At 52.0% G+C, this 19,946-nt stretch overlaps 1 protein-coding gene and 1 long non-coding RNA gene across 8 annotated transcripts; one reads left to right on the top strand and one right to left on the bottom strand.

The window, feature by feature from the left end:
- The first annotated feature begins 45 nt into the window (after positions 1 to 45).
- Positions 46 to 8,191, top strand: LOC308252221. Its single transcript, XR_013961002.1, has 3 exons — positions 46 to 182; positions 2,793 to 2,973; positions 7,199 to 8,191. It is a non-coding gene; the product is annotated as an uncharacterized lncRNA (long non-coding RNA).
- A 1,188-nt stretch (positions 8,192 to 9,379) lies between these two features.
- Positions 9,380 to 19,561, bottom strand: BSG (basigin (Ok blood group)). Of its 7 annotated transcripts, none has more exons than XR_013960999.1 (8): positions 19,351 to 19,561; positions 12,659 to 12,815; positions 11,891 to 11,976; positions 11,599 to 11,735; positions 11,221 to 11,527; positions 10,269 to 10,346; positions 9,575 to 10,190; positions 9,380 to 9,474 (listed from the first exon to the last, which is right to left on the bottom strand). XR_013960999.1 is itself a non-coding variant. In XM_080676497.1 (8 exons), exons 1-7 carry the CDS (start codon positions 19,415 to 19,417, stop codon positions 10,286 to 10,288), a joined length of 807 nt encoding a protein of 268 aa, XP_080532623.1. In that variant the 5' UTR covers positions 19,418 to 19,561; the 3' UTR covers positions 9,380 to 10,190; positions 10,269 to 10,285. The 7 variants fall into 7 exon arrangements, 3 of the variants coding, with proteins under 3 accessions (XP_080532623.1, XP_080532624.1, XP_080532622.1); XR_013961001.1 differs by having other exon boundaries at positions 10,278 to 10,346; XM_080676497.1 differs by adding an exon at positions 10,501 to 10,525 and having other exon boundaries at positions 9,380 to 10,190; positions 11,254 to 11,527.
- Between the last annotated feature and the right edge of the window lie 385 nt (positions 19,562 to 19,946).

Raw genomic sequence — 19,946 nt, 5'->3', positions numbered from 1 at the left:
GCCCGAGGGAGGGGGGAAGGCGGGGGCGGGGCGGGGCGGAGTCGCGTGGGGTGGAGCCTGGTTCGCAGGGGCTGGGCAGGGGCGGGAATCCCGCCTCTGCCCGTGTACGCGCCGGGAAACTGAGGCCGCGCGTCGGGGACAGCCCAAGGTCACGCGGCCTGAGACCTGAAAGACCCGCTCAGGTATCTTCCCAAAAGGGGAAACCAAAGCCCACGAAACGGCAGGACGCGCTCAAGGTCACCGAGCCCCGCCACGGGGCCTGAACCTCTGCACGCGACCTTGGCCTTGGGTTTCTCCTCTTTCCAGAGCACCCGGCGGGGCGGTAACCATTACCAGCGGGACGCGGAGAAGTGGGGCGTTCCCGTGACAGCCTCTTTCCTTTCTTTGGGTTTGAAGATTTCCATAATAAAAGGCTGTTTTTAAAGGCTAGGAGAGCCTTGCTTGTTCACTTGAGGGCCCCCTCAAGTGAGAATGTGTTATGTGGGAAGGGGCAAAGTGGGGTCAATGCCGCTGTTCTCATTCCTCAGTCGCCCCTTCCCCCCACCTTCTGCATATAAGGAAACTGAGGCCAATAGGAAGAGCCGCCTAAGGGTGCTGGTGACTCACACCCTCAAACAGGGTCCTAAATCACAGTGGAACACAGTGTGAATTTAGTGGGCATTTAAATTTTCACTTATTGATTTTAGAGAGAGGACAGGAGAGAGAAGCATCACTTTGTTGTTCCACTTATTTATGCATTAATTTGTTGATTCTTGCCCTAACTAGGGAGCAAACCGGAAACCTTAGTGTATTGGGACAATTCTCTAACCAACTGAGCTACCCAGCCGGGACAAAATTAGTGGGCTTTAAAATCAGTGTGGTTCAGTGGTTGGGCGTCGACCTATGGACCAGGAGGTCACAGTTCAATTCCTGGTTGGGGTGCATGACCGGCTTGCAGGCTCAATCTCTGATCCCCGGTGTTGGGTAGCAGTAGGTGGCAGATTGGTGATTCTCTCTTATCATTCTTATCTCCCTCTCCCTTCCTTTCTGAAATAAATAATAATTAAAAAATCGGGCCCTAGCTCAGTGCATAGAGCATCGGCCTGCAGACTGAAGGGTCCCGGGTTCAGTCCGATCAAGTGCACATGCCTTGGGTTGTGGGCTCTGTCCCCAGTAGGGGACGTGCAGGAGGCAGCCAATCAATGATTTTCTCTCATCATTGATGTTTCTGTCTCCCTCTCCCTTCCTCTCTGAAATCAATAAAAATATATTTTTAAAAAATAGCCCAAACTGGTTTGGCTCAGCGGATAGAGCGTCGGCCTGCAGACTGAAGGGTCCCAGGTTCGATTCCGGTTAAGGGCATGTACCTTGGTTGCGGGCACATCTCCAGTGGGAGGTGTGCAGGAGGCAGCTGATCGATGTTTCTCTCTCATCGATGTTTCTAACTTTCTATCCCTCTCCCTTCCTCTCTGTAGAAAATCAATAAAATATATATTAAAAAAAAAATGGTAAGTCCCAGAGCCTGCCATCCCTTCCCACCAGATGCCCAATTACTCTGCCCCAGTCAGGCCCCTAGCCTCCAGCCCCTCTGCCTCCATTTCCAAGAAGGCACCTGAGGTTCTGTTTCTGGGGCTGGAGCCAAGTTGGTGTTAGGTGACATGGGGCACAGGCCCAGGACTCTGTCCTTTGCCCCTCCCTTGTTTCCCCCAGCTCAACCAGAGTGTCATGAGGAGGATGGAGATAGCTAGAGATGGACACAAAGGAAAGACAGAGGGAGGAGAGAAAAAGAGGGGTCTCAAAGAGTGGGAGGAACACTCCAGCCTAGGACACAGGAGCCCTGACCTCCTGGGACCCTCCAGCCTTTATGGCACTTTTCAGCCTGATGTCATATTGGGTGCCTCCACCCACCAGGATGCCAGGGCCATGAGAGTGGAGATGTGACTTGTCCCTGCACATTTGGACAATGGGTGAGCTGAGCTAGGCCATCTCTTGCCTCCATCAGGCTGCCCTGAGCCCTGGGAATTCCTACGCCTTCACCAGGGACCACCTCTGTGCTGCCCTCAGCCAGACCCTGGGGTGGCAGGCAGGGCCACTGTCTGTCCAGAGGCAGCAAGAGAGGCTGGGCAGACTTGGCAGTGCCAGGCTGTGTCCCCCTCCCCCCCAGGCAGATGTGTGTTCCCGCTGAAGGGGGATCTTTTATGTGCGCCCTGGGAAGATGTCAGTCTGGGCAAGCCGCCAGAACCCCTGGGGTTGGTTGCTGAGAGTGGGGAAGTGAATTTTGTGCGGACCAGCCTGAGAACCCACCACGCCTGGCAGCTGGAGAGGCAGACCTGCAACTGCTTCCTAGGGACCTGGGATAGACCTGCAAGTCAAAGGACTCTGAGGCCTACAGGGTTCCAGCCTCTCTGAGCCTTGGAGTTTTGTCCCCAAGTCCCGGTGACTCCTCCACAAAGTACAGGTTCCACCCCTGGGGTGGGCTGCCACCGGCCTCCCGCATCTCTCTCACTCACTCTCACTACTTGCCAGGTCAGAGGATTCTTTGCACTGAATGCACTCACTCATTCATTCATTCCAAAATATTTATTAAGCATCTGATCAGGGTCTGGGACTCAAAAGTGAACCTAATGGGCCACCCTTTCCTGGTAGGGCTGACAGTTGAGCGGAGAACACAGATAACCAATATTGCAAACATTATGTTTAGTAGACATAGTGTCCTTTTTTAATAAACATTTTAAATATATATAATATATATGTATTATTTAATAATATATATATGTTTTATTGATTTCATATATATGTTTTATTGATTTCAGAGATGGAAACATCAATGACAGAATCATTGATCGGTGCCTCCTGCATGCCCCCTACTGGGGATCTAGCCTGAAACCTGGGCATGTGCCCTTGACCGGAATTGAACCCAAGAACTTTCTGCAGGCCAACACGCTTTCCACTGAGCCAAACCGGTTAGGGCAACATATTGTCCTTTAGAAGGTGGTAAGTGCTACACAACTATTAAGAGCCATGAAAAGGGTAAGGAAGGTGTGTGGTGTGATGTCCAGAGGCCCCAAGCAGGTGCTGTCTGAATGAAGACCTGGAGGGAGGGAGGGTTATATGGACATCTGCAGGAAGAGTGGCAGACGGAACAGCCTGTGTAAAGGCCCTGAGGTAGGTTGTGCCTTGTGTGGGAAGGGATATTGAGGACCTAGGGCAGTGGTCGGCAAACTGTGGCTCGCGAGCCACATGCGGCTCTTTGGCTTCTTGATTGTGGCTCTTCCACAAAATACCACGGCCTGGGTGAGTTTATTTTGAAGAAGTGGCGTTAGAAGAAGTTTAAGTTTAAAAAATTTGGCTCTCAAAAGAAATTTCAGTCGTTGTACTGTTGATATTTGGCTCTGTTGACTAATGAGTTTGCCGACCACTGACCTAGGGGATGAGTGTAGATGACACCCAGAGATGGCAGCATAGGGCTAGACTGTAGACAGGTATAAAACTCTAAGTTTATAATGGTCTGTTGCCTAAAACTGCTTTGAAAGGAACCCGTCTATCCCACCATCCAGAGCTCTGGGCACACAGGCCTCCCCACACTGAGTCTCCAATATGCCCCAGGCCATTACTCTATTGTTCCCGTCCCTCAAAGCCACCCCACAGCATTGGTCATGACCTCTCAGCCACCACTTCACACCCCTCTCAGCAGTTGGGGCAGGCCCAGGTCCAAAGCCCTAAAGTCCGTAGTTTGGGGACCTGTGAGGAGCCCTGGAGTTTAAGTTTCAAGCGCTACCTGGAAAATCCATGGCCACACTTAAGAAATACTGAATGGCTGGTCAACCATGCATGGCAGGACTGGGACCCTACATTCACCTCTAGGAAGGGGAGTAGCATGTCTAAACACCATTGTGCAGGACAGAGCCTTGTTGTCCACCCCAAGTGGCAAGTGACCTTAGGCAGAGCATCCCTCCCCAGGGCCTCAGTCTGCACCATAGGGTGGGGTCTCCAGTTGTGCTGACTTAGGACTCATCTGGGTTTCCTTTCCCTGCTGAGCTCACTGCCCCTAGAACCTCTGGTGGGGGTTGGTGGGGGGCGTTGGGAGGCCCAGTCTGACAGCCCTGTTTTAGGTAGAGGTACTCTTAGGGTCATGGCACCAGATGGGGGTTGATGCAGAGGCTCAGGGCAGGCCCACAGAGGCCTCCACCACAGTCCCTGTGCTCACGGTGTCCCAGAGAAGCAGGTGGAACATTTCAAAGCAGTCTGGGGGATGGGCCCTTGTTCATCTGACAGTCCCTCTGCCCTGAGCAGGCTGTGACCCTGAGACCTTGGTTCCTGAACCCTCCAAGCACTTGCCAAAGATGTTCTCATAAATCCAGACTTGGCTGCTTGGATTTCTCCATCTCACCCCTGGGGAAACTGAGGTAGATTTCAGTGAGTTGTCACCAAGAACACCCCACAGTGGCACAGGGCTGCTTGCTGAGTGGATGAAGGGACAAGAATACCTAGTGTGAGGAAAAGGACCAGGCTGCTGGCCCAGTTGCTAATTATGTTTTTTTTTTTCAGTTTAATAAATCTTTATTGTTCAGATTATTACAATTGTTCCTCTTTTTCCCCCCCATAGCTCCCCTCCACCCGGTTCCCACCCCACCCTCTGCCCTTACCTCCCCCCACTGTCCTCATCCATAGGTGTACGGCCTTTGTCCAGTCTCTTCCCGTGCCCCCCCACACCCTTTTCCTGCTGAGAATTGTCAGTCCACTCCCTTTCTATGCCCCTGATTCTATTATATTCACCAGTTTATTCTGTTCATCAGATTTTTTATTCACTTGATTTTTAGATTCACTCGATAGGTATGTATTTGTTGTTCATAATTTTTATCTTTACCTTTTTCTTCTTCTTCCTCTTTTTTTTATTATTTTTTTAAAATATATTTTTATTGATTTTTTACAGAGAGGAAGAGAGAGGGATAGAGAGTTAGAAACATCGATGAGAGAGAAATATCGATCAGCTGCCTGCCGCACACCCCCCACTGGGGATGTGCCGCAACCAAAGTACATGCCCTTGACCGGAATCGAACCCGGGATCCTTCAGTCCGCAGGCTGACGCTCTATCCACTGAGCCAAACCGGTTTCGGCATCTTCTTCTTCCCCTTCTTAAAGAGTACCTTTCAGCATTTCATATAATACTGGTTTGGTGTTGATGAACTCCTTTAGCTTTTTCTTATCTGTGAAGCTCTTTATCTGACCTTCAATTCTGAATGATAGCTTTGCTGGGTAGAGTAATCTTGGTTGTAGGTTCTTGCTATTCATCACTTTGAATATTTTTTGCCACTCCCGTCTGGCCTGCATAGTTTCTGTTGAGAAATCAGCTGACAATCGTATGGGTGCTCCCTTGTAGGTAACTGTTTTTCTCTTGCTGCTTTTAATATTCTTTGTCTTTTGCTCTTGGCATTTTAATTATGATGTGTCTTGGTGTGGTCCTCTTTGGATTCCTTTTGTTTGGGGTTCTGTGCGCTTCCTGGACTTGTAAGTCTATTTCTTTCACCAGGTGGGGGAAGTTTTCAGTCATTATTTCTTCAAATAGGTTTTCGGTATCTTGCTCTCTCTCTTCTTCTGGCACCCCCATAATTCTGATGTTGGTACACTTGAAGTTGTCCCAGGGGCTCCTTACACTGTCTTCAAATTTTTGGATTCTTTTTTCTTTTTGCTTTTCCAGTTGAGTTTTTTGCTTCTTTGTATTTCAAATCTTTGACTTGATTATTGCATTCCTCTAGTCTGCTGTTAGGTCTCTGTATAATATTTTTTATTTCAGTCAATGTATGTTTAATTTCTAGTTGGTCCTTTTTCATATCCTCAAGGGTCTCGCTAAATTTATTGGCCTTTTCTAGGAAATTCTTGAAAAACCTTATAACCGTGGTTTTGAACTCTATATCCAGTCGTTTGCTTTCCTCCATTTCTTTCGTTTGTGATCTGTTTGTCTCTGCATTTTCGCTGCTTCCCTGAGTTGGTAGAGTAGCTTTGTGCGCTAGGTGTCCTATAGGGCCCAGTGGCTCAGCCTCCCCAGTTACCTGAGGTGGACACTCCTTTTTTTTTTTTTTTTTAATATATTTTATTGATTTGTTATAGAGCGGAAGGAAGAGGGATAGAGAGTTAGAAACATCGATGGGAGAGAAACATCGATCAGCTGCCTCTTGCACACCTACTGGGGATGTGCCCGCAACCAAGGTACATGCCCTTGACTGGAATCGAACCTGGGACTCTTCAGTCCGCAGGCCGACGCTCTATCCACTGAGCCAAACCGGTCAGGGCTGAGGTGGACACTCTTGGTGCACCCCTTTGTGGACTGTGTGTACAGCCTTGTTGTAAAGTCTTGATTGTTGTTGGTATCACTGGGAGGAATTGACCTCCAGGCCAACTGGCTGTGAGGATCTGCTGTGTCTACGCCAGGGGAACTTCTGTGCTGGAGACAGCCTTATGAAACAAGACTTGCAAAATTGCAAAAGCCTCTGTGCTCACCTTGGATGGGCCGGAGTCTCAGGGCTGAGCAGACAGCCTTGGCTTCCCATCAGCCCTGCCCTATGAGGCCCCTGGGTCTCAGTGTCCCTCGGTAATCGCTGCAAGCACCTCTGAGAGAAAGCCGCCCTCGAGTTTCGCCCGCTGCCAGACAGTCCAGTTTCTCCCCCATTTAATCTGGATTCCCAGATTCTTGCCCAGAACTGGAGTTCAGCACAGTCGGGAGCTTCCGACTTCCTCCCGCTAGAGAAAGCCAGCAGCACACTCAGCAGTCAGTTCTCTCTGCATGCATTCACGCGCGCGCCTCCAGATCTCCGCCTTTTGCGGCTCCGGAGTTTCCGTGCACTCCTCTCTTTTCCCGACAGTCCAGACTCCCCCCGTATGAATCTGGGACCTCAGGGTCTTGCCTGGAACTGGGGTTCAGTGCAGTCGGGAGCTTCCATCTCTCTCCCGCTGGAGAAAGCTAGCCAGGGACTCAGCCGCCCGTCCTCTCCGTGCGCATCGCCGTACCTCAGCCTTTTGCAGCTCCTCTGAGTCTCCGTGTGCCCCTCTCTTTCCTTCTAGTTGTAGAATTTCCACTCAGCCAGCTTTCCTGTGGTTCTGGATGATGTCTGTTCCGTCTTTTAGCTGTAGTTTTGAAATTGTTGTACCAGGCAGCAGTTTAGGTGTTCACCTATGCCGCCATCTTGGTTTCTCTAATTATGTTTATTTTCTATGTGCACAGAAGTGGATAGTGATCTACACACCATGACCAGCATCTCTCACTGGAGGAAGGATGCTTTATGTAAACCTCCCAAGGAGGCCGAGTCCTGCTCACCTCTCCATACTATACCCTCCATCTGCTGCTCTGTGCTCCACAAAAATCACATCTGACCCCATAGCACTGGCCATCTTTTATTTCAAAAACAGTGTTTAAAATCATTTTTTAATTGATTTTAGAAAAAGAAAAATGGCGGGGGTGGTGGTGGGGAGATATTGATGTGAGAAACATTGATTGGTTGCCTCCCATACTCCCAACCAGGGATCAAACCTGCAACCCAGGTATGTACCCCAAATCCACCACCCTCTGGTGCACAGGTCAATGCTCCAACCGAGCCACCCAACTAGGGCAGCACTGCCCATCTTGAAGAACCCAGTACAGCTGCCTCATCTGACCCCAAGCAAGCAAACGCCTACTCAAGCCCCCAGAGTTGGAGGATAGGCTGACCAAGAGGCCTAGCCAAGCCATCCCTAGTGAGGGGTCAGCCTCACCGTCACCTCATCATGGGTTTGGCTCTTCCCACTGGACCTCAGGCCTCTCCAAAGACTCCTCAGCCCCATGTATTTCATTGGTGCCCAACCAATGTTGCTGAGCATGAGTAGGCATGTGTAACATATGGACCACAGAAAAGTTAAAGTGGTGGGTTCCCAGGGACCCCTGGGCTCAGGGAGGTTGGCACTCAGGTGTGTCCAGCTGGAAGGCACACAGAACCAGGCAGTAAAAACAAGGGGCTCTCACCAGATTGGTGTTGCTCAGTGGTTGGGCATCAACCCATGAATCAAGAGGTTGCTGGTTGGATGCCAGATCAGGGCACATACCTGGGTTGTGGGCTGGATGCTCAGCAGGGGGCCATGCAGGAGGCAGCCAATAGATGATGTTTCTCTCTTATCAATGTTTCTATCTCTCTTCCTCTCTCTCTAAAAATCAATAAAAACATTTTTAAAAGATAATGAAATGAAAAACAAGGGGCTCTGTGAATTTACTTCTCTGGCCCATCCCACTCAGCAGTGTGCATGTGGCACCCTCTGGTGGCAGCCAGAGGATAGGGCCGGGCAGGGACAGTCCCCAATAACCAGGCTTGGGTTTTCTGGCATGGAGGAACTTTGGTTCCTTTCTGTGAAATAAGGGGTGGCTTTTCCCAGGCTGTGGGGTGCAGGACAAACGGGGTGAGGGATCCTTTAAAGAACCCTCTATTCTCCCCCCAGAAACTTGGGGAAATCAGACTGGTAGCTGACAGCTATTTGGCCTTAGAGGGCTCAGTGAAGTGCCTGGTCAGTTGAAAGGGGCACCTGGTGGCTGGTGGGCATAGCCGATTGTTTCAGCTTTGTGGCAGTTATGCTGCACCTTTTCCCAACACTGGAAAAAGCTTACTTCTCTGGAGACCCAGGAAGAGCTGGTCCAATGCTCCCCACAACCCTCACCCAGACCTGCTTACAGTCTGAGCCTGTGTCCAGGAGGAGTTCCCTAGGTGTGGAAATGGGTTTAGCCTGGACAAGCTCTTTCCCCTCTCTTGGACTCAGTTTTCCCAATGTACCAGGTGGGAGCCCATATGGTACCTGCTAGTCCAGGGTTCAGTGAGGCTCTCCCTCCTGTGACCTCCTACTCCACCAGAATGCTCCCTTGGCCCTTCAACCTGTCCATACCTCCCCACCTGTCAGGGTACAGTCTGGATGAGTAGGCACCCCCTTCTTGCTTTCTAGTTCCCAGCCCTCCTCAGCTGGAACAGTCCCAAGAGGCCAGGCTCCAGGTACTCTCACTTGCACCTTCCCCTACACAGCTCTGGAAAGTCCCGGCTGCCCTGGCCACTCACAGACCACACAGGACGGGTGGGTAGAGGCTGCCTATTCTTTACTGGGGAGCCAGTGGGAAGGATCCCAGGAATTGTCCAGGGCCTCTCAAACCTGGTGACCACTCATCCCATTCAGACCTGGTACAGGGCCCCTGTGGTCCTGTGGCCTGCCCACCCCTGCTTTTATCCCTTGTCCTAGGAACAAAGCTCCCAATCCAAGTGCTCAGCTTCATTCCACCCTGTCCTGCCTGGCCCTTACGTGCACTGCAACCTCTGGGTCTCAGTACAGCTTAGCGCTTGCCCTATGAACTCTCCTGGTAAGACTCAGGACAGGCACAGACAGGAGCCAGGAGAGGGAGAGGTGGGTCAGCCTTTATTGGTGAGCAGGCAGGTGGGGTTGGGGGCTCCCATGTAAGTCAGGATGCTCTGAAGGAAGAAACCTCAGGCCCAACTGGGGAGGGGCTTTCTTCAGTCACCATGGGCACAGATGCGAATGGGGCTGATACAGCAACTCCCACTCCATGATGGTCATCCAGACCCCCTCCCCCAGCGTGGGGATGGCAGGAGCAGTGAGGGGGATACTCTGAGGGGTGGCCACGAAGTCAGGCTGTACCAGGTCACATAGACCTGCAGTGATGTGACAGGACTTGCTTCAGGCAGGCAGGACACCAGGCATTGTGACCTATGACCTCCTGAAAAGGGCAGTGAAGCAGCAGAAAGCAGCCTCAGGAGGTGAGCTGTGGAAGGAGTTGTCTCAGGGAAAAGCCAGTCTGCCCTCCACAGCCCCCCAGCATGACGGACTAGAGGCTAAATTAAATGCCCAGGGGACACCAAGGGTATGGGTTGGGGGTGCAAGGAAGGAACAAGGAGGGGATAGGCATGGGACAGCAGGGGCTTCCCACAGAACCTCGCAGCTCCCCTGGAGTGCTCTTAAAAATAAAAAAAACAAAACCCCTAAGGAATGGAATTCTACATAGAGAAAAACCTAGCTTAGTTTCTTTTAAAAATAAGAGAAAACATGTGATTTGAATCAACAGTGTGGTCTACTTTGCAGGGTAGGTTTCCTTTAAGGGGAGAGGACTTGGAATGGTGCAAACACCAGGAACACCTGGAACACCAGGCTCCTCTGGACAGCAGCTCAGGCCTGTGCAGACTCCTCCTCACTGCCTGTAGGAAGGAAGGGGCACTCAGACACCAGCTCTGGCAGGACAGGAGCCCTCACTCCCACCCTGTCACGCTCCTCACCTCACTCACTTGCTCACTCAGTTGGCATTCCTCTGGCGGACGTTCTTGTCTTTGTCATTCATGTGCCCGCTGCTCTTCCTGGGGACAGGAAGGGGCTTTTCAGTGCTCAGGAGGACAAGACAGCTGCCCCCCACCCCCAGTCACAGATGGAGGGACATCCAGGTCAGCAGCTCCTCCAATCCTGCCCACACCACCTCCCCAGCCCCCCACGCTCAGCCAAGCCAGGACTCACAGTGGAGCAGAGCCCGTGTCCTCATCTGTGCAGACGCGCAGCCAAGCCATGTGCAAGAGAAGAACAGGTGTCAGAGGTGGTTCCTGTGCTGCAGGGACTGGTCATGTGGGGAGGCAGTCCATCCCTGTCATGTACCCTCAAAATGAGCTATGGGGTTAGCCCAAGGGCCTCCGGGAGCCCTGCCTGCTCTCCTTGTCTACCTGCAGGTAGGCATGCAGGTGCCCTCACCTGGCCAGGGCGGTTCAGATTTCCTGAGCTTCATCAGGTAGTCATGGGCTTGCTTGGCCCTGGCCCTTGGACCCAAGCAGCTGATGTGAGGAGAGGCTGAGCAACTGAGGGCAGATGCTCCCTAAAGGACACCTGCTAGCAGCCAAGTGAGGCTGTGAAGGCAGCAGATCCCAGCCTCAAAGGTGGGGCAGGAGGCCCTGGCCGGGTAGCTCAGTTCGTGTTAGAGCATTGTCTGATATGCCAAGGTTGCAGGTTCAATCCCCAGTCAAGGCACATACAAGAATCAACCATTCAATGCATAAATAAGTGGAACAACAAATTGATGTTTCTCTCTCTAAAATAAATAAGTAAAAATTAAAAAACTAAAAAAGGTAGAGCAGCTCCTGAGGAGAAGCCTGGGGACCTGACCCTGACCTATAAGAGGGGGCTGTCCCTCAACCCCAAAGCGCCCTCCACTATATTGCATTCCAGGACGGTGTCCAGGTCCCCTACAGGTGGGGAGCAGAGGGCATGGGGCAAGCTCACCATCCAGGACCTCATCCGGCTTCCGCCGCTTCTCATAGATGAAGATGATGGTGACAAGCACGAGCACCTCAGCCACGATACCCAGGAAGGGCCAGAGGGCAGCAAGGCGGTTGCGTACACGCAGTGTGATGATGGCCTGGTCAGTGCCCTCTGTATTGGTGCCATTGCAGGCATACTTGCCAGGGTCGGCCTCCAGGTCTAGGTTCTGGATGTGCAATTCTGTCTTGGTCTCAGAGGACACCACCAACTTGCTCTGGGACGCGTTGGTGAAAACCTGGGGACAGGCAGACCTTGTAGGGCAGAGGCCCAGGCCTTTGCCCCATCCCAGGCTGGTGCAGCCCTCACCTGGACCCCATCATCGTTTATCTTGTACCACAACCAGTCGGTAACTGGGGGGAAAGACTCAGACTTGCAGGCCAGCACAACTGTCTCTCCTTCGGTGGCATGCTCGGACTTCTTCACAGCCTTAATCTTGGGGGGGCCTGGTGGGGAGCAGAGCACAGTGGAGCCTGAGTCCCACTGGAGGAGCCGACCCTCCTTCAGTGTGTGGGCTCCTCTCACCCCAGGGATGGATGAGCCTGCCCCTTCCTACATGCTCTGGGGGCCATAAAGCCGCTCACCCTTCATGTTCACTCACCCTTCACATTCACGCTGGCGGTTCTGCCTGTAGGTTCCGAGAGGAAGGTGCATAAGTACTGTCCTGCGCTCTCGTGTGTGTCTACCCTGCAAGCAGACACAGCCGTGAGTTGACCCTCTACCGGTGACCCTGTGGGGCCAGAACAAGCCTCGGAGGTCATGATCAGGAGATCCTGCAGGAGGGCACATACTGTCCATATCCCATCAAGAAGGGAGGTGATTTTGGGGATGGCAGATGGGTCTGGCCCCACTCCTGACCTGGCACCCAAACCAATGAGCTTCTGTACCGTGACCCTAGAAGCCCATAAACAACAGAGCTCTGTGTTTCCAGAGCTGGCTTAGGCTCAGTTAAGACAAGGCTTCAGCTTGGGCAGCCTCGAGTACCCAAGACCTTAATAAACTGGGAACACAGGGATTCCAGGCTGAGGGCGACTCATGTAGTGCCCCCTCCCCTTCAGCACCTGGAAGAAAAAGAAAGGGTCATGGAGGCCGTGATGTCTGGCAGCTACTGGTCCCTCCCTGGTTCCTGAGTTTTTCACAAATGAGTGATATGAACAGAGCTTGTATCTAACGTCTGTCCAAAGTGAGCCCACGGATCACAGCCTTCATTCCTGCTGACCACATGGCTGTTATCAGCGAGAATACATCAGAGCAAACAGGGCAACAGGGGGCCCAGGGTGAAACCAGCTCCCTGAAATGAGGCCCACCCCTCTTCTGCTAGGACCAGTGGGACATGGGGCTTGGGTGCTTCCATGGGGGCCTCACGCACTCATACTGCGTTGTCACATCGGGCTTCGAGTCCTCCTGCAGCACCCTGTCCCCTTTCATCCAGCGGTGTCCCAGGATGTCAGTATCACTAGAATCCAAGGTGCAGGTGAGGCGTGTTTTGGAGCCAACATCAACTATGGAAATCGAGATATTGCTCCCTGTGTGGACAAATGAGAGATTAGCCAAGGGATCAGAGAAGGACAAAGCCTGTGACCCCACAGCCACCTGCTTACTTGTCCCGCAGCTAATTTACAGTGGCTCCTCCACACACAGCCTTGTTAACAATTCTCCAATCACACTGGCATGTTCAGGAAGGATACCTCCTATAGAATCAATGGGCTTTGGGTGTGATGGGCTACTGGGCAGGATGCAGGGCTCAATGCAGGTTTTATCAAGGAGACATGTATCACAGGTGTGGGAACAGAGACCAATACCCACCCAGGGTCCCAACTCGTGGGTCCAGCCCAGCATAGATCCTAATTTCCTTGAAGCTCAAGAGTTCCCACAGCCCACTCACAACAGCCACAAAACCACTGTACAGGAGACAATATGTTGTCCTGCCTAGGACACTGAGGGTGGACTCAAATCGAGTAAAGCCCTTCAACTTGATTTCCAATTAGGCAAATCTTCCCGTTAGTTTCAGATGGTCTCTTGAAGAATCAAAATGTGAAAATCACTAGGAATCAGAAAGTGAGAAGCACAAGAGACTGGAGGTGAGCTAGGAGAACTCCTCCTCAGGGGCCATGGATGAGAGGTGAAACCCAGCCCTCCCAGTGTTCAGATAAAAAGCCAGGCAGGTGTTCCATGGACCAGAAGTTGAGGGTGAGGGAAATGGAGACCTCTGAGGGCAGGCCTGCCACTGCCCAGCCATGCCACTACTGGTGGGGCAGCAAGCACACCCATGTCCACACCGGAGCCCTGTCCCTAGGTTGGGGTAGGTGCTGTGTGGACACCCCTGCCCACCATCATGGGGTCCCAGGCACCACAGGGCTGTCCACACTGGCCTCCATTTGTCTTCTTTGGAATCACTCTGAAGCAGAGCTTTACTCAGAAGTGTCTGTTTTTCCAGCATGGTCACCCACAGGCTGGAACCCTGGAGATGTCCTTGGTTGCCCTCTGCATGCACCCCGACTGGGGCCAGTGACTGAGCCTACAACTGAGGTATGTGCCCTTGACCAGAATCGAACCCAAGACCCTTCAGTCCACGGGCCAATGATCCAAACTGGCTAGGGCTTTTTTAAAAAAAATACATACATATATATATATATATATATATATATATATATATATATATATATTTTATTGATTTCTTACAGAGAGAAAGGGAGAGGGATAGAGAGTCAGAAACATTGATGAGAGAGAAACATCAATCAGCTGCCTCCTGCATACTCCCCACTGGGTATGTGCCCGCAACCAAGGTACATGCCCTTGACCGGAATCGAACCTGGGACCCTTAAGTCCGCAGGCCGACGCTTTATCCACTGAGCCAAACTGGTTAGGGCGGGCTTTTTTTTTTTTATATAATGGTTTATTTTTAGAGAGAAAGGGAGAGGGAGAGGAGAAACATCTATGTGAGAGCAGAACATCTGCAGTGGTCGGCAAACTGCGGCTCGCGAGCCACATGCAGCTCTTTGGCCCCTTGAGTGTGGCTCTTCCACAAAATACCACAGCCTGGGCGAGTCTATTTTGAAGAAGTGGCGTTAGAAGAAGTTTAAGTTTAAAAAATTTGGCTCTCAAAAGAAATTTCAATCGTTGTACTGTTGATATTTGGCTCTGTTGACTAATGAGTTTGCCGACCACTGATCTATCAGCTGTCTCCTGCACGCCCCCTACTGGGGATCAAGCCTTCAACCTGCACATTGACCCAGTAATCAAACCAGCAACCTTTTGATGCTTGGGATGATGCTCAGGGCAAGGCATCTCTTCTAAAAGCTATGCCCACAGGATTGAGCATAGACAAATCCAGCCATAACTGTTTGCAATGAACTTCTTTTCCTTTTAGTTTGTGGGGAGAAGCCTGTGGTATAAAGCTAGGCAAAAAAGCAGCTACAAGAAACCCAGCAGTCTAGCAGCCATTCAGCAGGTCTGCTCCACCTGGACACCTGCTTCCTCACTGGGGACACACAGTGACTTTTTAGAGCAAAACTGTGAAATCACAGAAAAAAACACATGAAATTGGGCAGAATTGCTAAGGTAGTGATCCCTGTCTGAATGGTTATCTTAGCTGCCTGGAACTCAGCAACAGTATAAATTGATTCCTTGGGCAGCAAACCTCTGGCTCAGACCTAATACTGCCAATCCAGAGGGAAATGACAGAAAAGGTATTCTGCATCCACTGGACACCAGGTTCTCACTATGTAAGCAAAACTTGCTCAGCCTCACCCATCCACAGAGAGACCGGGTTAGTCATTAAAAAAATTAAACCTCAAGCCATGGCCAGTGTTCTCAGTGGTTAGAGCATCAGCCTGGGCACCAAAGGGTCACAGGTTTGATTACCAACCCCAACTGGGGCATGTGTGGGAGGCAACCAATCGATGTGTCTTTCTTACATTGATGTTTCTCTCTCTCTCTTCCCTTCCCTCCCTCTCTTCTATTCTCTCTAAAATCAATAGGAAAAATATCCCCGGATGATTAACTAAAGAAAATTAAACCTCAAAACCCAAAGGGCAGCAGGAAAACTTTATTCAAGAGACATCACAGCTGGATCTGGCATGATCCATGGGCAGCTGAGATCAGCATGCCTGAGGGTGCAGTACTGCCCCCACACCTGCACTGGGTCCCAGGGCAATAGCTAGGGGCCTGGCACTTATGTCCTCAGTGGGCTATTGGCACCCCCCATCCTGTCTAAACTGCGAACTTGACACATAACCAGCCGGGCAGGGCCTCTTCCTGAGTAGGCCAGTCCTCCTGACTCACCACTGGCCACCTGCTGGCTCTTTCTTTAAAAGAGGACACGATGACTCAGAATTCCAGGCAAGCAGGGGATGAAGCAAAAAGTTCAACAGCCAACCCTAGCCCATTTGGCTCAGTAGATAGGGCATCCACCTGGGAACTGAAGGGTCCCAGGTTCGATACCAGTCAAGGGCACATGCCTGGGTTGTGGGCTCGATCACCAGTAGGGGATGTGCAGGAGGCAGCCAATCAATGATTCTCTCTCACCATTGATGTCTCTCTCTCTCTCCCTTTCCCTTCCTCTCTGAAGTCAATTAAAAAAAATATATATATATATATATATATATATATATATATATATATATATATATATAAAGTTCAACAGCCAGACAGGAAATAGAAGGAGGCCTCTGGGGCTGGGGCACCCATCTGCTCCCAGGCCATGTACATACATGCACCACTACGTGTGTGCATATGTGGGTGATAGGTGCAGGCACACACATAGATGTGTACCTGCACACATATGTGTGTGCATGCATGCAGACGGCTCCCTTGCTGCGTGTAGGAGAGCACAGACTGCTGGCCAGGAGGTCTTGGGGCCTCAGGCTGTCTATTCTGGGGCAAAGTGGCCCCAAAGCCCCAGGAACAAGTGGACCTTCAGGTCTCCCCACCTGCGGTGGCCCAAAAGCAACTCACAGGATTCAGGACAGGCACAGTTACAGCCAGACAGGGGTATGAAGCTAGAAGCTCCACTGCCTGATCTGGAAGCCTCCTGGTAATACACACTTTTTAGGAATCAAAATTTCCAAGATTGCAAAACAAGCAGCTATATGAAAGGCTGGGAGTAGTCAGGGTAGAAAGTGAGGCCGAGGCAGCCCTAGTTCGACAGGCTTGCCTCTCTCTACTCTAGAGCCTGGGACCCCCATCTGTGCTCTCATTCCCTCACCCAGGAGCTGCTAGAAAGGAGGTCAGTCAGATCTTGTTCCAGCTGCACCTGCCTCCCTGTGGGAGAATGAGGTGGCTCAAAAGTGAGCCTAAAGCCCCTTAGGCAGACACCCCTGCTCCAGCCTGAGGGCCATATACAAGCAGGGGACCAAGGCCCCAACTGGGCCACCTGCCAGCCTTCCCACCAAGGAGCCTCCTGTGAGCTGGCCACCATGCTACCACATCTCTCTTGTTCATCCTCAATAGGGCACAACACTCCCAGGGGGAAGCGGGGGGTGGGGGTGGGGGTCTTAGGCATTACAAGGATTGTTGCCCTACCCAGGGTCACCACACACAGAGACCTACTGCTATAAGTGATGTTAAAATCTGTGATATTAAAATATCACTGGGACAGGGCCATTAGAAAAAATAGTCTCAAAAGGCTCCTGCGCAGGGTGGGGAAGGGGGTGGGGTGGAGGAGATTGAACAATGTTGGAGAAAGGTTGAAAAGCAAATCCTCTGGCAACCCCTGACCAAACCCATTGCCCAGGTGACTTGGGGGAAGTACCCCTAGAATTCACAGGGAGAAGAGGCAGGAGCCTCCACCCTTAGAACATTAGGAGACCGGGGAGAGAAAAGTGAAAACTCCATTCTGTGATTCTGGCCCCGTGACTGTAACCCACGTTCTCAAGTAAAGTCACCTTCATCTAAAAACAGCTACCCCTCCTCCGTGCCCACTCGGCAGCCAGGCTGGGGCATAGGGCCAGGCAGGCCTCGTGGTAAACAGCCAAGGAACTTGCAGGATGAGACAAGGCACCCGCCCTCTCCCCACCCATGGCAGCACTGCAGGGCTCAGATAGGAGCCAAGAATGTTTCAGGGATACCAGCTGTGGCTCCTCACCTCTCCCTTTCATCCCATCAGGAAGCAGCTCCTGCTCCCTTCACCTGAGGCTCAGAGAGGCCAAGTCATCAGCCCAAGAGACCCAGCTGGAAAGCCCGTGCCCTCCCAACCTGTCTGGCCAACACACCAGGTTTCTACGTAATCTCAGGGACAGCCAGGGTCTTCTGGCAGGATAATCGACCCAGGGCCTCAGGGGACAGGGTGCTGATGCTGATGCTCAAGTCAAGGAACCTGTTCCTGGCAGAGCCCCCAAAGCATTTCTGGGGCGCTGACCTGGCCAGGAGAGGCAAACATTGTCACTAAGTCACTTCTAGGCAGAAAAAGGACATGTGGTGACGTCCTCTGAAAGACTTTCAGATCTTTCCTAGATACCCTGGGAAAAGGGGAGCTGTCAAAAGTGAAAGAGAACAAAACAGAGAGGAGTCCCTGGGAGTCAGACTCAGGCAAATGTGCAAGAACAGCTCCAAAGATGCAAAATGGCACAGACCCTCTTGGCTTCCTGGCTGGGGCTCAGAAGCACCCAGTGCTTCTGCTCTAAGGAGAGAGGCACAAACTTAGGAACTGTGCTCCCAGCAGACGAGACCACAGGGGCTTCCACCCATTGGCTGTCCGCAGCCATCAAGGGCTATCTCCAAAGGGCTCAAGCTGCCAAATGCAGCTGTGTATCCTCCTAATTCACTTGTCTACAGGTTCCTGAGTCTTTCCAGAGAGTGCTGGCAGGAAGACAGGCCCTTACCCAGAAGCATTCAATAAATGGCTGTTTTGATTATAATGAAGACAAAAGAGGCGAACTGAGATCATAAAATAGATCAGGAACAACCCAGTGAAGCTTCTACTAGAGGGAGTCTCTCTGGGCTCCTGCCCAGGACAGCTGACAAGCCTCTCAGAGCCTAACAGGTCCTGCCTCCCCACAGGAGCCCCAGACCATTCTGGTCTGCACTTTGTTCCCTACATTCTGGTCACTATAAATCTTTAACCCAGAACCAAATGGGAAGTCTTCATCCAGGGAAAAAACGTCTCTATCAGGCCTTCCCCTGGAAAACTATACCTCAGTCCATTTCTCATGAGCATTCAAACCACATACCTGTCCATCCCCAAGAAGAGCTCTAAAATTTAATGCCGGATGATATTCGGCAAAAACTCTCTCCACTTCCTGCTCTTTACTAGTGGCCGGGACGACCTTATGGGTGACCTTGGAACATCCCCCCTCCCTCCCAGCCTACTCCAACCCTGTAAAGGGAGGTAGGTGGACTTAGACGTTTTATCTGTGCCGAGAAATCAGAAAAACAGGCAGCAGAGCCTGTTGGCTTTCTACCAGGGTTTAAACTTAAATGTTTGTGCGAATACCAGGAGCAGGGGCATATCCGGAGCAAGACTCAGAACTAAATCCCATCAAGAATGACAATCCCTGCCAACCCCAGAGCCGCCTGCCTCAGGGACACTCACATGCATTTGCTGCCAGCGTCCACTTAAGAACAACAGCCTGCTTTCCAGATGAGAGCCAAGGGTCCGGGGAGTCCAGGGGGCCCTCCGCCGCACCCCTCGCCCCAGCACACCCCGGGAGGGGGCCCACTCTCAAGCTACCTCCCCAGGCTCCTGGGCTCCCGTTCAAAGGAGACGCTGCAAGACCCAGCCGGATGATCCCTTTCCTGCAGGGAGAGTATGGGAGGCCACCTCCAGAATCCCTCCCAAGGGGCCAGGCCACTCCTGGACCCCGTCCCTACCCCAGGCTGTCGAAAATCTAGGACTTCACCTCCAGGGATCTCCCTTGTCGGATCTCAGTCCCCTAAGTCAAGGTTTCCCCACACACTACCTCGGCGGGGAGTCCCGTGGGTGCCTCCAAACACCTGGTGCCTCCTGACCCCGGTACTCCCGCCCTCGGAGCTCTCCGGGTATCCCCTTCCGCCCCTGCCAGAGGACCCCAGAGGCCGAGCCCGCGCTCGCCTGCGGCCCTTCCCGCCCCTCCCAGTCCTCACCCGCCCCGGAGCCGCTCTCGACGCCCAGCAGGACGAGCCCCAGAACCACAAATAGTGCCGCCGCCATGTCGCCGCTGTCTCCGTCGCCAACCGCCGCCCGCGGCGCTATAAGAACCCGGAAGGCGGGCCGGGCCCGGGTGCACAGGGAGGAGCCGTCTGCGCACGCGTGCAGACGCACGTACTCACGCAAGCCCCGGCAGGCCGGCAAGCCTGCTCTACGTAAGGTTGGACGGTCGCATCACGTGACCGCTTTGGGCCACGCCCTGCGAGCTGGGGTGTGGCTACCTTGCTAGGAAACGGGGGCGGGGCCTTCATTTGTCCAGAAAGTGTTGATAACTAAACGGTGACTGTAGTTGAAATGCTCAATTTATATCATGTGTATTTTACCATACTCCAAAAAACACACAAAACATTAAGGGAGGCCATATGGATCCCTGTGAACAAGTGGGATAAGTCCTCTGGCTGGGACTGCCAGATTTAGTGAAAACACCTTGAAGGCAGTTAGAATTTGAATTTTAGGTAAAAAATGAGTAGTTTATTAATGGAACTATGCCATTCAGTATTTGGACATAGTGATGCAAGGAAAGTATTCGTTA

Source organism: Plecotus auritus (genome assembly GCF_963455305.1).
Source record: "Plecotus auritus genome assembly, chromosome: 6".
Lineage (NCBI taxonomy): Eukaryota > Metazoa > Chordata > Mammalia > Chiroptera > Vespertilionidae > Plecotus > Plecotus auritus.
The sequence above is the reverse complement of the archived record's forward strand: the minus strand, read 5'-3'. Positions and strand labels throughout refer to the sequence as shown.